The 15567-nt window shown below is 38.3% G+C and overlaps 1 protein-coding gene across 1 annotated transcript in view; it reads left to right on the top strand.

Moving 5' to 3' along the window:
- The window catches only part of LOC121732787 (gastrula zinc finger protein XlCGF57.1-like), a 33438-nt gene extending 19797 nt beyond the window's left edge, over positions 1–13641 (top strand). Inside the window, exons 6-11 of the mRNA XM_042122764.1 lie at positions 9586–9674; positions 9767–9926; positions 10430–10575; positions 11259–11430; positions 12371–12618; positions 13012–13641. Of these exons, the coding sequence (XP_041978698.1) occupies positions 9586–9674; positions 9767–9926; positions 10430–10575; positions 11259–11430; positions 12371–12618; positions 13012–13146 (950 nt within the window). The 3' untranslated portion in view covers positions 13147–13641. The remainder of the gene's footprint in view (positions 1–9585; positions 9675–9766; positions 9927–10429; positions 10576–11258; positions 11431–12370; positions 12619–13011) is intronic.
- Positions 13642–15567: the final 1926 nt, after the last annotated feature.

The raw sequence follows: 15567 nt of genomic DNA, 5'->3' as shown, positions 1-15567 counted from the left end.
AGGAGTATGGGAACGAAAACTGTGACACGAGAATTTTATATATTAGATTTTGATTATAAATTCATAATACTTTAAGGTTATTTTTAGTTTTAAGTGTTGTACTGTTCCTATCGTATGTCATATTTTCATCTCTGTTGGTTGTTTGGAAGAAACCGCTAGCAGCTTTAAGACCGCCAATTTGCGCAAATCCTTTATTTTATAATACACTAGCTGTTGCCCGCGACTTCGTCCGCGTGGACTTCAGTTTATAGCGCGCGATGTCAACAAAATTGGTGTCAAAAGCTTTTATAAAAAAACCCTGGTACCCCTTAAATCAATACAGCTGTGCAGTGTGCACACAATAAGTATTTCATTTTTTTATATTAAACTTTATATTTTATGCCAAATTTTAAAGCTTATTTAGCCCTCCAATTACACAACTTTACCCATAAACTATTTATCATTGATATATTTAAGGTTACGTCACTGCACAGATAAAGTACTGAGTTATTTAATACCCTAGAATAGATATAACAATCGAAAAAAATCGAAACTTAAAAAGATGATACCACGTCTTATAGAAAGACTTTTGAGCAAGCGTCAGCGCGATGTAGAAGACGCACGGCGCCATCTATTATGAATTGTTGGAACTAACTTAATTTGAACAAATTTACGCATTTTCACCCCCTTACAACCCTTTTTTCCAGTAAAAAAAGTAGCCTATGTCCTTTCTCAGGCTTTAGACTATCTGTATACAAAATTTCATTACAATCGGTTCGGAAGTTTTGGCGTTTGGCGTGAAAGCGAGACTGACAGACAGACAGACAGACAGAGATACTTTTGGCGTTTGGCGTGAAAGCGAGACTGACAGACAGACAGACAGACAGAGATACTTTCGCATTTATAATATTAGTATAGATTATGTGCACACTGCATAGCTGTTTTTGGGTATTTTGATTAATTAAGGGCCGCGCTACACCGGAAGCACTTACCAGGGTTTTAAAAAGTTTTTAAATTTGACACAAATTTTGTTGACACCGCGCGCTATAAACTAAAGTCCACGCGGACGAAGTCGCGGGCAACAGCTAGTCAATGATAAATAGTTTATGGGTAAAGTTGTGTAATTGGAGGGCTAAATAAGCTTTAAAATTTGGCATAAAATATAAAGTTTAATATAAAAAAATGAAATACTTATTGTGTGCACACTGCACAGCTGTATTGATTTAAGGGGTACCAGGGTTTTTTTATAAAAGCTTTTGACACCAATTTTGTTGACATCGCGCGCTATAAACTGAAGTCCACGCAGACGAAGTCGCGGGCAACAGCTAGTAATACATAAAATATGTTTAAGATTTTTGAAATTTTATTTTAATACACATCCAAGACCCAGGAACATTGAAAACTTTTTGTTCCGCCTGCGGGACTCGAACCCAGGACCCCCGGGATGAGCGCTGGCCACGCGCAATGCGAATTCATTTTCATCGATATTTTCATGGAAATAAGATATTTTCCCACATCAAAATGTAGCCTATGTCCTTTCTCAGACTCTATAATAACTGTGTACAAAATTTCATTGCAATCGGTTCAGTAGTTTTGGCGTGAAAGCAAGACAGACAGACAGACAGACAGACAGACAGACAGAGATACTTTCGCATTTATAATATTAGTATGGATTGTATTGAGCTATGTTTTAATGTGCAAATAAAGAATTTTTATTATTATTATTAACTGTTTGACTAACGGCCGTTCCCAATATTTGATCTATCTCTGGTTTTGCCCTACTAGAGATAGGAATAGCTTACATTAGACTTTAGAGACATATATTTTATGTCAATTGTGAGCTATTCCTATCTCTAGTAGGGCGAAACCAGAGATAGATCAAATATTGGGAATGGCCGTAAGTTAGCCATGCGATGACTCTAGATGACAAATGACAGTACCGGCTTTTTGCGAACGGGAAGTCAATTCGTTTTAACCCAGCCCAAGTATATCCACAGCTTTTACATACAATATACAAAATACAATAGCATACAAAAAAATAATACTTTGTTTTAAAAAACTAAAAAACACTATTTTTTTCAAAATATTTAACAAATTGTTGCATTGTCATTTGTTAAAAAAACGTATTGCAAAGTTTAGAATTAATTAGACTACTGGGGATAGGTAAAAATCGTGCTCAAAGATTCCGTTACTTAAAATATATTCCGTTATTTAAAAAAAATAAAAAAAATACAGCCCAAGCTAGTAAAAGCGTATTATAAACAAAATCGGTCCACCTGTTCGGATGCCATGGACAGACACAGAGAGACATGCCAAACTACAACCTCCTCCCTCTGTAAGTCGGGGGTAAAAAAGTGGTATATTTCAAAACTTTATCCTAAAACGTGTTGAAACTTGGAGGACCTCAAATCCCTGGGAGTCGGGACTCAGGATGTCTGAAGGGTAGCGCTGGCGACCTCCAGACGACCCTACGATGACATCATAAAAAATGCAATGTCATTGTAATGTTTTAACCGACATGTTAGAAGTTGATCAGTGATGTTTTGACTTTCGAAGAACTTAAGAAACTTAAACCTTCTATATTATTATCGCCTTTCGCACGATTAACGTCGACCAACCACTTTGGCTAATGATGGCCAAATAAGGGGCGATTACGAACATGTAGAGAGACATAATATTCGTCTTTAATCACCCATGATCGACGTCGATTGTGCATGCTATGCACAGGTTTTTATATTAGAAGTAATTTGAGTCGTCTATTGGCTTATCGCCCTTATCATTTGTATATCGCTCTTTTATTTAATTTGTTCATGTACCAAGTTTACAATTTCTCTTAATCGAATTTAAGTCCATCACGATTCACGCCTCAGGACTTTTTATAAACATTTTATATTTTTGTATACAGTTATGCACATGTTATACACTTGTACAGCTTGCGGAATCATGGCCATTCACCACGGTCGAACAATGAGAGGGGGGCTTTATAGAAATACATACGTGTGTATTTTATCCCCTCTAGTCTCACACGTAGGTACCGTTGAATGGGGTCGGCCCCCTACTCTACCAAGATGGCGGTGCCCGGTTCTAAATTTATATTAATCGTCATGATCAGCTTGATACGAGCCGAAACTGACCTTTCGTTACCCTAATGGGATGTTATAAGATAAGCTTCGTTTGATAAAATAAACATCAATAACAGCTAGCTAGGAATTCGAAAATGCCTAATTTTCTTCCATAATATCGTGATTAATAGTACAATTAGCATAATAATATGACAATAATTATTAATTATTGAACAAATACTTCGTCTAATTCAGCATGTCCTGATGTAAACTAGAAAAAAAATCACGAACGCTGAACGCGCCAGAATTTTCTTGGGTATTTTTTTTTTTTGCAGCTGGTGCTCGTTTTGCTCAACAAACGCAAAGAGAGCGCCAGAACTCAGAATATATCTGCTTGATAGGATAGGCGATAGCTGACAGGTCAGTAGTTCAGAGGGGCGAGAATGAGCGTTATCGTAACGTTATCTAATACCAAATATTTGGGCAAACATGCTAGCCAAAAAGTATGAGAATCGAGTGGTGCTTCTCCTCGTTGGCCAACGATCGTGATGGACAAATATGGTTACGAAAATATACAGGGTGAAACAAAAAATAAGTGATAATACATACTTAAGGGGGCGACTAACCCAAAATTGACGATTTTTTAATTCGTTTTTAAACTTGAAAATAAGCCCCGAATTGTTTTATTTTCTAAACATAGATACAACATTACATTTTCAAGAATTTGATCTGAGCAAAAACACGATATTTTAAAATTTTCTTGATAGAAAAAATCACAAATATGCATCTAATTTTCACGAATTTTTCATAATATAGTATATATAAATTAGTTAATATTTTAACACAACGTATAAAATTCTATTATTGAGACACTGACCTTAAGAGCCCATATGACCCTAACTTGACTACATACTTTAACCCAGATCTGAAAATCTGTAAGTTCTAGAAAACTGATTTTTTGACACAAGTAATTTCAGTTCATAAAGATTAAATGCTCAAGACGAAAACACGATTACTCAAAAAATGCTCGATAGTTTCTTTTTTTACAGAAAACCTTGTTTTAGACACATTTTTGCTTGGATCTTCGAAGTTTGCTGTCTTTTCTTTAATATTTTTTAATATCTAAAAAGGTATTGATAAAACCTAAATTTGCTCAAAACACTTTTTTCATAATCATTATAGTTCGTCTTTTATTCAAGTAAAACTAACTCGGCGATGATTCCGCGCCGTCCTTTTTCACCTGGCATATGAAAGACGGGCGTGAGTGTGAAGAGAGAAGGACGATGTTTGATTTTTAGAGTCAGGTGAGCTCTTAAATGTTGTATATTTAAACTAATTTGGCGATGATTCCGCGTCGTCCTTTTTCACCTGGCATAATATTATGAAAGACGGGCGTGAGTGTGAAGAGAGAAGGACGATGTTTGATTTTTTGGGTTAGTCGCCCTCTTAAGGGCGTGTATGTGTCCCTTGAATACTTTACTTGTGGACCAAAGAGACTATAATCACTAGCTGTTGTGGCGCTTTAAGAGTTTTTTTTTTTAATACGTCTATTGTGCATGCTACTAGACTATAGAGTAGTTGGTCCTTCATGGACCTTAAGTAGAACTCATCCTTACTCTACCAAACTGGTCTCTACATAATATACTATCATGTTATATACTATTACATACAACAGATATACAAGTCCGTCACGTCGGATGCCCATCCCTTTCCCCCAGGGCGACCTAGATATCGACCGTGTGGGGGGGAGGGGGGTTTCCCCCTTACGCCCACATACCCAAATATTCCACGAAATATACAATGAATAAATAAAGGAGATTTTTTGGTTTCGGTTCTAATTTTTAGGGACCGAAATACATATTTACTGGTAAGTATGTATGTAGAATTTGTTAAATTAGGGTCAGTAGAGTTAGGCCATGTAGATTCCGAAGCTTGGCTCTACATGAGATGTCATATCTTTTTCACGGGGTAGGTAAACTTAATATATTATGATCATCTCGGGAACATTTTACAAGAAATGTTTTTGGTGGAATCAAGAAATTCCGTAAGAAAAACAATTCGAGTTCCGACTCGCTGCGGCGCTATGCTATGCAATAACTTAAAAAGTACTGCATAAATAAAATAAATAATTATTACTAGCTAAAAGCCGAGCTCAGTGAGGAATTGCGTCGTCACACCTTGACTGACTGGTGATAAGTCTCTTGGTGATACATCTACATATAAATTACTATGTTAAATCACAAATCAATAGGCGTGATAGTTTTTCCGTAAAGTGTATTACAAAATGTAAACATTGTGGGATATTATATCATAAACTAGGACTCGCTTCGCTCACCCTGATAATTACATAAATTGATTGATTGAGCATTATCGCGGCAGTCTGCGAGTTCCACACGTATTTTACTGGAAAATGTACGGTTTCCGCGAAATTCTTTATTTACATAGAGGCCGCGCGGAACCTCTAGGTCGCGTAACTTGTTGCCCTTCAATTTCTAAACAAGGCCATCAACAGCTTAGCCCTAAAAGTACCCATAAAATATTTTTGAATCTATTTTCGTGCGGAACAGATGTACACACTCAAACCTGTTACCGTCGAGGGGGAAAGGGAGGCTCCCCCCTCCCCCCTTCGGCCGCAATATGCCACTCGGTGAGGCAATGTGGGGGGCGCCATATGACTCACAGCAAAGCCGTGTGGGGCTTGAAATGGAAGGCAAGCCGCACTTTTAAAGCTTATTGCCAAGGGGTAAGGTTGAAAAGAATGATTCAAGTTTTATGGTGGTGAACATGAATACACGCTAAAATATTCAATTGTATAAGAAAGTTAAAACGGTAATTTTAAAACTAAACAGCCGACTGCCTTTGCTTTTTGATCAGTGTCACTCTCAAATCACAGTTACTGTAAACAATTAGTAGTAGGACATCTTCTCCCAAGATAGAATCCATCAAAACGGTACGGTAAGGCCCTTCTCACATGCATACGGTTGCGGCACGGTCACCGTGCCGTACCAAGTTGAAATGTATGAGCTACAGACAGCTTTCACATGGCACAGCTTAGTAGCGCATAGAGTTCGACAAGGCTGTATAAGAACGTGGCGAGAAAAGGAACTAACGCTTCTATCATACAAAAACGTAATTTTTGACAGTTCTCCTTTACCAGCAGCGCACATTGACTGACATTGACACATTCAATTAAAGCCTTGTCGAACTCTACATTTTTACTTTGTACGGCACGGAATGCATGTGAAAAGGCCCTAACGGTAGATGTTAATATGATGTAGGCACTAGGCATCCGCTAAGAAAGGATTTTAATCAATTTTACCCCCAAGGGGATAAAATAGGGGATAAAAGTTTGTCTGAAACGTTGTCAATTTTAAACCGATCGGGCTGAGACTTTGCATGCATAAAGCTACTATGACTTAGGCATCGCCTAAGTGTCTAAACACACTATGCCGAAGTTACGCGGCGTAATTTCCTACAATGTATTTTAAATTACCGATGACACACTATTACGTCGCGTTCCGTCCGTATATTGTATGCGTTTGACATTGCGGACGTTATCATGCGGAAATTACGCCGCGTAACTTCGACCTAGGCTGTTTATACACTATGAAAGGATTTTGATAAATTCCACCCCTAAGGGGATAAAACAGACGATGAAAGTTTGTATAAATCTTCTTCGATTTTCAATTGATTGAATTGAAATTAAAGATTGGAGTTACTATGATGAAGACGTTCGCTTATATAGGGTCCCGTTTTTTCGCTTTGTATAAGGAACCACAAAAAGGGGAAACTATCCAACTATGTTAATATGTGACGCGGACGAAGTCGCGGGCAACAGCTAGTATAAGTATAAAGGAATTAGGTGCCTTTCTAATTCTCGCGAAAAGAAAAATTGAAATAAAATTCCACCTTATGACCTATGCTATAGGTTTCATTTTCTGCCGACATTGGTCAAAACAAAAGATAGAGATTATGGTTTGGAGAAGTTAAAGTTCTTCTTATTAAAACAGTCAAACAATCGAATCAAACAAACGTGTAATGTCGTCGTTAGAGTTATAGGTCGCGGCATTCTTATTCGATTGTTTGAGTCTCAAAACGTTTTCGTAGTAGGCCTCTTTAGTACTAAAAATGAGTTGTCCATAGGTATGGACAACTCATTTTTTTTAAATCAAAACTGGGGTTAAGGTTCTACGGTTTTAAAATCATACACTCATAAAATTACTCTTCTTTTTTCGTCGTGGTCGGGTAATTTATAAAATATTGTAAACCGCGCCAGCACTCGCTCGTGTTACCCCTAGTTTGACCTTCATTGGACCCTCCCCTATTTCGGGTGATCCCCTTGGGCTAGCGAGGGGGAGAGTTTAGGGGTTGCCAGATTATAGGGGTTTTGAGATTTAATTTATTTCAGGAGGGGGGTGGAGTTTTGACATGCGCGACGCTCGTTTGTGATTTTTATTTGAAATTTTTTGTTTCTTGCTTGAAAACGAGTATCGATTTTATATCAACACTATTTCTGCTTAACAAGATATATGTCGTGTTACTAATAAAAAGTTTTCAACTTCATATTATATTTTGCCAAAGTAAAATTTGAAAAAGACTGTACTTTTAGCCAGTTTCGGACCTTTTTGACGGTACTTTATCAATTCAATAGAGTTGTTAATTCGTTTACGGTTTGATGTTAACCAATCAAAAGCTAGGTAATAATAAACTCCTGTCAGAAAACCCTATAACTCGGACATAAGGCAACAATCCAAAAGAGCAAAATCGCGCTAAATTACAAATTCATACCAAGTAGGCCATTTCGATGATTCACTACAGTATTATGGCCTGATACAACCAACCGAGTAAAGTGGCTAGTCAGTGCCCTCGGCCGAGCACAGCCATAATAAGACTGCGTTTCCACCAGAGCTGAGCGGAGCTCTGTTGCGAGGAATTTGTTTTTTAAAACCAATAGCATCGCCGCGCTGAGCGATGTCATGGCAAAGTCATGTCAATGAAGCGATTCTGTTGGTTCTCAAAAACACATTCCTCGCAACACAGCTCCGCTAAGCTCTGGTGGAAAGGCAGCTTAAACATACCGAGTGCTCGACCCAGAGCACCGTCTCGCCAAGGTGCAATCAGACCCTTAACACAAGACTATAGGACGAGTTTAAGCCTTCACATAGATTTGCATAATCTACAGTTAGCGAATAAGTCCTTGTGAATATCTTGACGGTGCAGCTTGCGTCTACTGAATATGCATTTTACCTTTAGCATACGTTTTAATATCCATCATAGAGAAATTGATGGTAACTTGTAGAGTTAATCATGATTGGGACCTTTTGCTATTTTGTTTTTGGGAAAATAATTTACCATCGTCAAACGTACAAACCATAGAGCAGAGGCAGCGTAAGGCGTGGGTGACGTGGGCCACCGCCCACGGTCTCGCGGTCCATGGGGCCTCGCGCCCCTTGAACCGCGACACAAGTTTTGAAACTCATTTTTTTAGAAATAAAAGTTTGAGTATCAAAGAATTCCTTCTCTTAACAAAATACGTATCCTTGCGTCATCCATCAGGGGGCCTTGCAAAAATATATCTAACCCACATCAAATTTAGGTCTTGCCCCGCCACTGCCATCGAGTTACAAAACTCCTTGCTTTGTATTTTGGACCTAAGTTGATCCTGGACAATTCGCAAAAAGTGTTTACAATCGTTTTTCGAATTTTGAATTCTTACTTCACGTGACCCATAATTTGTTTCTAAAAAATCCTAAGGCCCATGCTACTTTCAATGATTGACTCATTTTATGTGAACCCTCTACGACGCTCTACGATGATAAAGGGTTATAAGTTTAGCGTGTCTGAGTGTATTTCAATCTTGATGATAGACAAACTCTGCTTTTTAAACGACTTCCAAAAAATAGAGGTGATTCTACGTTGGGCTGTGCAATGTGCATATATACAAGGTGTAACAAAACTGTGATAATACTTAAGGGACTTACCAATGATTGACCCATTTTATTTTAATCCTCTACGACGCTGTACGATGACAAAGGGTTAAAAGTTTAGCGATAAGATTGAAATACACTCAGTGTATTTCAGTGATAGACAAACTCTACTTTTTAAACGACTTCCGAAAAATGGAGGTGGTTCTACGTTGGGCTGTGCATATACATGGTGTAACAATACTAAGTAATAATACTTTAGGGTGTGTATGAGTCCCCTGTATTGAGGTTACTGTGAGTTTGCTGAACATCTTTTAGTCTTTCAGCGCTATTACTTTGACAGCGAACTCTTTACAGGAACCCATACACATCCTGAATTATTATTTATTTATTTATTTTTATAGACTCACCAACAGAACAGCATTTGTGACATTTTTTGTACATAAAATTTGTTTACAGATAAAATGAGTTATTATCGCTTAGTTTTGTTACAGCCTCTATATTATTTGGTTCTAAGACAATTTGCTCGTGTTTGCTATAATAACGCTATAGAGCGTTGCTTCTTAGTCGTCATCACCCCAATTGCTTGCGCGTTAGTTAATTGTACGTTGTATTTCCAGCGTTCCACACGTCAGACCAGCTGCTGGTTCACGTGAACCTGTCCCACGTGCGGCCCTTCGAGCACGGCAACGGCGCTGCACCAAAAATTGTGAGTACTTGCTGATATTATAAGCATACTTTGTATCGGAATTTGAACGTATTGTGTATATGTATTTTTCAACCAATATTTTTACATTACAGGCACAAAAACAATCCTGGCCGCAGAAGACCGGCGCGGGCAACCACGAGTGCAGCATCTGCCACCGCAAGTTCAAGCGGAAACAGCACCTCAAGACGCACTACAAAGTCCACACACGACACAACCCCACCCAGCTCATATGGTGCACCGCCTGTAGCGAAGGTGAGGGAATTAGGACTTATGCCTGGGTTACACGGTGCGAGCTGGCCTAGTAGCTACTTGCACCGTGTGACCGCATCGTGCGAGTTACTTACATGTGCGAGCGGGTCACTTGCTAGCGTACGAGTTACTACAACATTTTTTGTATTCACTCGCCACTCGCCTTCCCACTGATACAACTTGACTAGGTGAATTCACCGGGGCATTACCTGTCTACTGCGACGTCAGCAGCTTGCATGGTGTGACCCAGGGACGTCGTACGAGTATGCAGGCGCTGTAGCTGCCTACGGTCACTTCAGCTGCTCGCACTTTGAGGACATTTCATTTCGGAAGATGGGGGAGGATTTGAAAAATAGGAGGGACGGAATTAAATGTTAGAAAAGTGAGGGAGAACGAAGTAGAATTAAAAAATTGGGACCTCCCTCCCAGACCCGGTGGACGCGCAGCTCAAAAGTGACAGACGGTATATGTAGTAGATTTTAATTATTTTGTGTAACATTCGTCAGGTTTCTACAACCAGAGTCTATACGAGCGGCACACGTGTCAGGGCGGCGGGGCGGAGGACGGGGCTGCTGACGAGGAAGGGGAGGAGGCGGAGGAGGCGGGGCCGCACGTAGACAAGAAGGAGAACAACCCCATGGAGTTGCTGGAGGTATGTATCAACGTTCTGACTTATTTATTTCAATCCAAATGATTAATGTTACAATGGCGGTGTTTGATATTCTATTTGCCACCAGGTGCCGCTATGTAGCCTTAGGGTCAAGTCACACCGAAAGGGCAGCGCAGCGGCGAGCATTTTCAGTGTCATATGATTTTAAACTTTATATATCTTCATTATTGTAATACATACACATTCGATCGAGAATTCGATGCAGCCGGCGGCCGCAGGCGGCCGCGAGATTTTGTAAGTTTCTCAAGCGATACTATGTATTACAATAATAAAGATAAAGTTTATTCTAAAGTTAAATATAAAGTTTATTTAAAATCATATGACACTGAAAATGCTCGCCGCTGCGCTGCCATTTCTGTGTGCATTGACCCTTAGGGTTTTTTAAAGGCGACAGCGGCGCTACGCGACATAAAACAGTTGTATGAAACGTGAAGTATCGTCGCTTCGCTTCACTGCAGCTTAGTGTCGTTTATTGCGGTCTCACATTTACATCCAAATATCGAATACGTAATACGGTAATCGGTATATAAAATTCTCGTGTCACAGTGTTTATGCGCGAACTCCTCCAATACAGCTCAAGCGATTTTAATTAAATTTTGTCGTTTAACATCGCTATGCTGCCACGTTTTACATTCTTATGTTCATAAATCATTTGTAATTTCCAGGTGGTAGTGTCGGAGTATCCCGCGGCGGACACCGAGGCGGCGATCCCGTGCCCGCGGCGCGTGTACGTGTGTAAGGTGTGCGGCAAGTCCTTTAAGCGGAAGGACCACTTCAAGATACACCAGTTTACACACACCGGCGAGAAGACCGTCTTCTGTCCCGATTGTAATAAAGGTAAGCTCTCACACTAGTATTAGGCTGCGTTTCCACCAGAGATGTGTTGCGAGGAATGTGTTTTTGAGAATCAATAGAATCGCTTCATTGACGTGAGCTTGCCATGACATCGCTCAGCGCGGCGATGCTATTGGATCATAAAACACATCCCTCGCAACACATCTCTGCTGGAAACGCAGTCTTAGCTTTATACGAGTTATCTTGTAGGTATCTGTAAAAATAATTTGGTTTCTCGTCAATGTATGCGAGCATCGCCATGAAATTTTTGTGTTTTTTAGTAAACTAAAAAGTAAAAACGATTTATGTAGTTAGGTGTTATCAGAAATCTGCTATTTTAATTTCTTATGCACTGTGTGAAACAGTTCTTAAAGAAGGTCGTGTTATGTCATATTTTAGCAGCTTTATATTGTTTAGATATTACAAATGACTAAAATGCCCTTTTTGAGTAAATTTCCATAGAAGTAATTGTACAGGGCCTCTATCATGAGCTCTTAAATCCATTCACTTTACGTCCTTATACAGTAAGTATAAGGACGTAAAGTGAATGGATTTAAGAGCTCATGATAGAGGCCCAGGTACTGTATTTTTACGATGTCATAATCGCGCATACTTACTTTAATAATTATAATAATAAGCGTTTATTCGGTACATACACATTACAATAAACATTTCACAAACAAAAAGAGAAAATAAACAAAAAGTAAGTATATAGAAATAACACAGAAACAAACATAACATAAAATTAATAAACAGACAGATATAGTATACATAATATATTAGTGTCTATTTGGGTAAATAATAACAAAATACTTTAAAACTTCTTTTAACTTTAGTGCATGTTACAGTTCTTTTTTGCACCTGCAGTATTCGTTACGACTTTCTTAATTATTTACTTGCTTGTGTGTAAAACACTTTTTAAAATATGTGTCTTCATTTCCAGGTTTCTACAGAAAAGACCATCTACAGAAGCACATGATAGTTCACGCGCGGCTGCGGACCAAGGAGCCCCAGAAACGCAAGAAACACATCCCGGACCTCTTCCCCATCGACCAGCTGCCCCACGCCAGCTTCAACAACAACAAACACGACAAACAACACGACAAGAACAACAAACAACAGGACAACAACAAACACGACAACAACAAACATCAGGACATAGCCGATGTGCTCCCTGAGATAACCATACACGTAAGTATAAACTGTATACTTACCATATTAAATAACCAGCTTGCACTATGTAAGTTAGGAGTTAGGACAGATTTTTTTACATTTAAAACTTCACGTTTTGTTGTGTTTTAATCCCGAGGGCATTTAAGCCCTCAAGATTCAAGTTAATCCATTTGGCACCCTTTTAACTTTTTAACCCCTGACAAAAAGAGGGGTGTTTTAAGTTTGACGTGTCTGTCCGTGCTCCGTGGCATCGTAGTATCAAAACGTTTTTTTTGTTTGAAGGCTGACATTTGAGTTTGATCTACTTAATTTTTTGAATCGGGGGTTTTGTTTAAATTTCTTAATTTGACGTTCTATGAAACACACACAATTTTCGTCGTCATCAATTTATTTACACTTCTTTCTTTTCAGGCGCCATCGAACACGAAACTGCGCGTGCCGCTGAAGATCAAAGTGCCCTACCAGATGGTGATGTCGATGGACAACGGCGAGAAGCGAGCGTTCACCGTCGACCCGCAGACTTCCAACTCCATACATGTAGACTAGTGGATCAGTCTTGTGCATGGTGAACTATATTACAGTGGTATAGCGAGGATAATTAACTGAGCGGTTTCGGTTTTCGCGTCGCTTGAATTGTCTGCATTAAAAAATAAACCTTTTTACCGTGATATAGCGAGGTAAACGGTCTGTATCTTCGATGGACAACGGCGAGGAGAGAGCGTTCAGCTACACTAGTGGATCAGTCTATAGATGTTGAGGGAAAGCCGTGTCCATAGAAGTATGCTGGTGTGCCGCATCAGTCTGCACGGTAACGTGTACTTTATTACCGTCGTACAGTGAAGAAATCGGCTTGAGTGCGGCTTCGATTTGCGCATCGCAATTAATGAATTGTTTGAATAGAAAAATAAACCTTATTACCGTGATATAGCGAGGTAAACGGACTGTATATTCGATGGACTTTGCACGCTACACAGTCCAATTTCTGGATAGAAAAATTAAGTTACATAATATAATATAATAATATCTATGGACGCTTCACACCACGTCAGTCTGGCCCCGTGCTAAGTACCTAAAGGACTTGTGTTACAGGTACCAGACAACGGAAATATATTTAATACTTTTATACTATACATATATTTAAGATTTTTATTATATCATACACATATTTAATACACATCCAGACCCGGGAACATTGAAAACTTTTTGTTCCGTCGGCGGGATTCGAACCCGCGACCCCCGGCTTGAGCTACCAACGCGCTCACCACTGAGCCACAGAGGTCGTCATGAACTATGAGCTCGGACATTTGAATATAGTGTCCGTATACCATTTATATTTCATAATGAAATGTTCTGGGACCCAAAGGTGGTCTTCTAGAATGGTAACACGGTCACTTGCGAGAATAGAAGATTGAGCGTTTACGAGTAAGTCACTTGACCGATTAGAATCAAATTACAGACATACATGATACAAGTTTAGCGCTCAGGCGACGGTGTCACAACAAGTTGTCACTATGAATTATGAACCATAGTTTAATTTTTAGTTACCAGCAATTTACTATTTAGAATGTATAAATGAGTTTAATGTGTAAAATGCAATAACGTATCGAGCAATGAAATGAAAATGTTTTGTACATTCCGTTTTATTATAAATTTTTAGTACAAAGTTTTTTTGTATAGTAAAATCTTTGCACTTCTTTGCTGATATTCTTCTTTCTATGTCAACACATAAGCAGGTATGTAAATATGTAGATATTGAAATATTGAAATCCTCATTCGTAAAGTCAATGTAATTTTCAACACAAATTGTTATTTGGTGTCCCACATTTTTAGTTTTTTTTATTAATTTTAACGATGTTTGTGGCGGCCAAAAAGGATAATCTTCCGACCGAGCTAGATAGCATGCTCGGTCAAGCCGAAGCCCACTGACGTCATTTCAGACGTTGTATATATCTTACCGTTCTCCGAAACTTCGATAGCGCGATGCAGGATTATTAGGCGAATTGTGGGTACCGCCACAAACTTAAATCTTAAAGTAAGTTATGATTTTTATATTATTTTTTAACAAATCACGGTTGACCCATCAATCGCCAAGCGGCACCCGGCTGTCGCATAACAATTGAAAATCTATTGTGTCTGCGATCCCCACGAAGGAGGTATTAATTAATATATTTATGTCCTTTTTTAAATTAATATTATAGGGACCAAACACATCTTCAATTAAACTGTTGTAAAACATTTAATCGGTGTATGCTTAAATCTATTATGAAATATCATGTCAGTAGCAAATTTTTACAGTACTTACTAGTTACTAGATTGTAATATCTTGGTAAAAAGATCAAAACTGAATAGTTTACAGCTTACACAATGCTTTGGCTTTGTCTGAGATAACAATGACAAAACTATAACGTCCATGCACTTCTGTTTTTTTTTTAGTAAGCAGATATAAACGTCTTTAATGTAAATAGATTTTTTTTATTATACTTAATTTAATTTAAAATGTTTCTCAAAATTATAAAACTGTCGCAATGATACCACTAAACCAATTTCATATTGTTATTTAGTTTATAGTTATTTATTTTAAGTATTCGAATTTAATCTTATATCAAAATTAACGATACTCAGTTTTCGTAGTTTCTATTATAAAATTGTAAAAATGAAGAGTGAAAAAGATTTCGTTGCTCTCTATCGTGTTCTTTAAAAGAGTTCCAACCTTTTTGTATGGAGCGTGGCATTAGGCATACCTAATAAGTTTCAAGTACTTACTTAAAATGTCGTATTTTGGTGTACATCTATGAAATATACGCCAATCGACAGAGAAAATAATTACAAACAACAAACACTCTTTGACAAAATGTCGTAAATGTTATACTTTTTGAAATATTTCAAGTTGTATCTTAAATGTATCTAAAATGTTATTTATTATACATTTTCAAAACTGAAATAACTCAGAAAGTATATTATTTACGA

The sequence above is a fragment of the Aricia agestis genome, chromosome 12 (assembly GCF_905147365.1).
Source record: "Aricia agestis chromosome 12, ilAriAges1.1, whole genome shotgun sequence".
Classification (NCBI taxonomy): Eukaryota; Metazoa; Arthropoda; class Insecta; order Lepidoptera; family Lycaenidae; genus Aricia; species Aricia agestis.
This window is presented reverse-complemented; position numbering and strand designations above follow the sequence as displayed.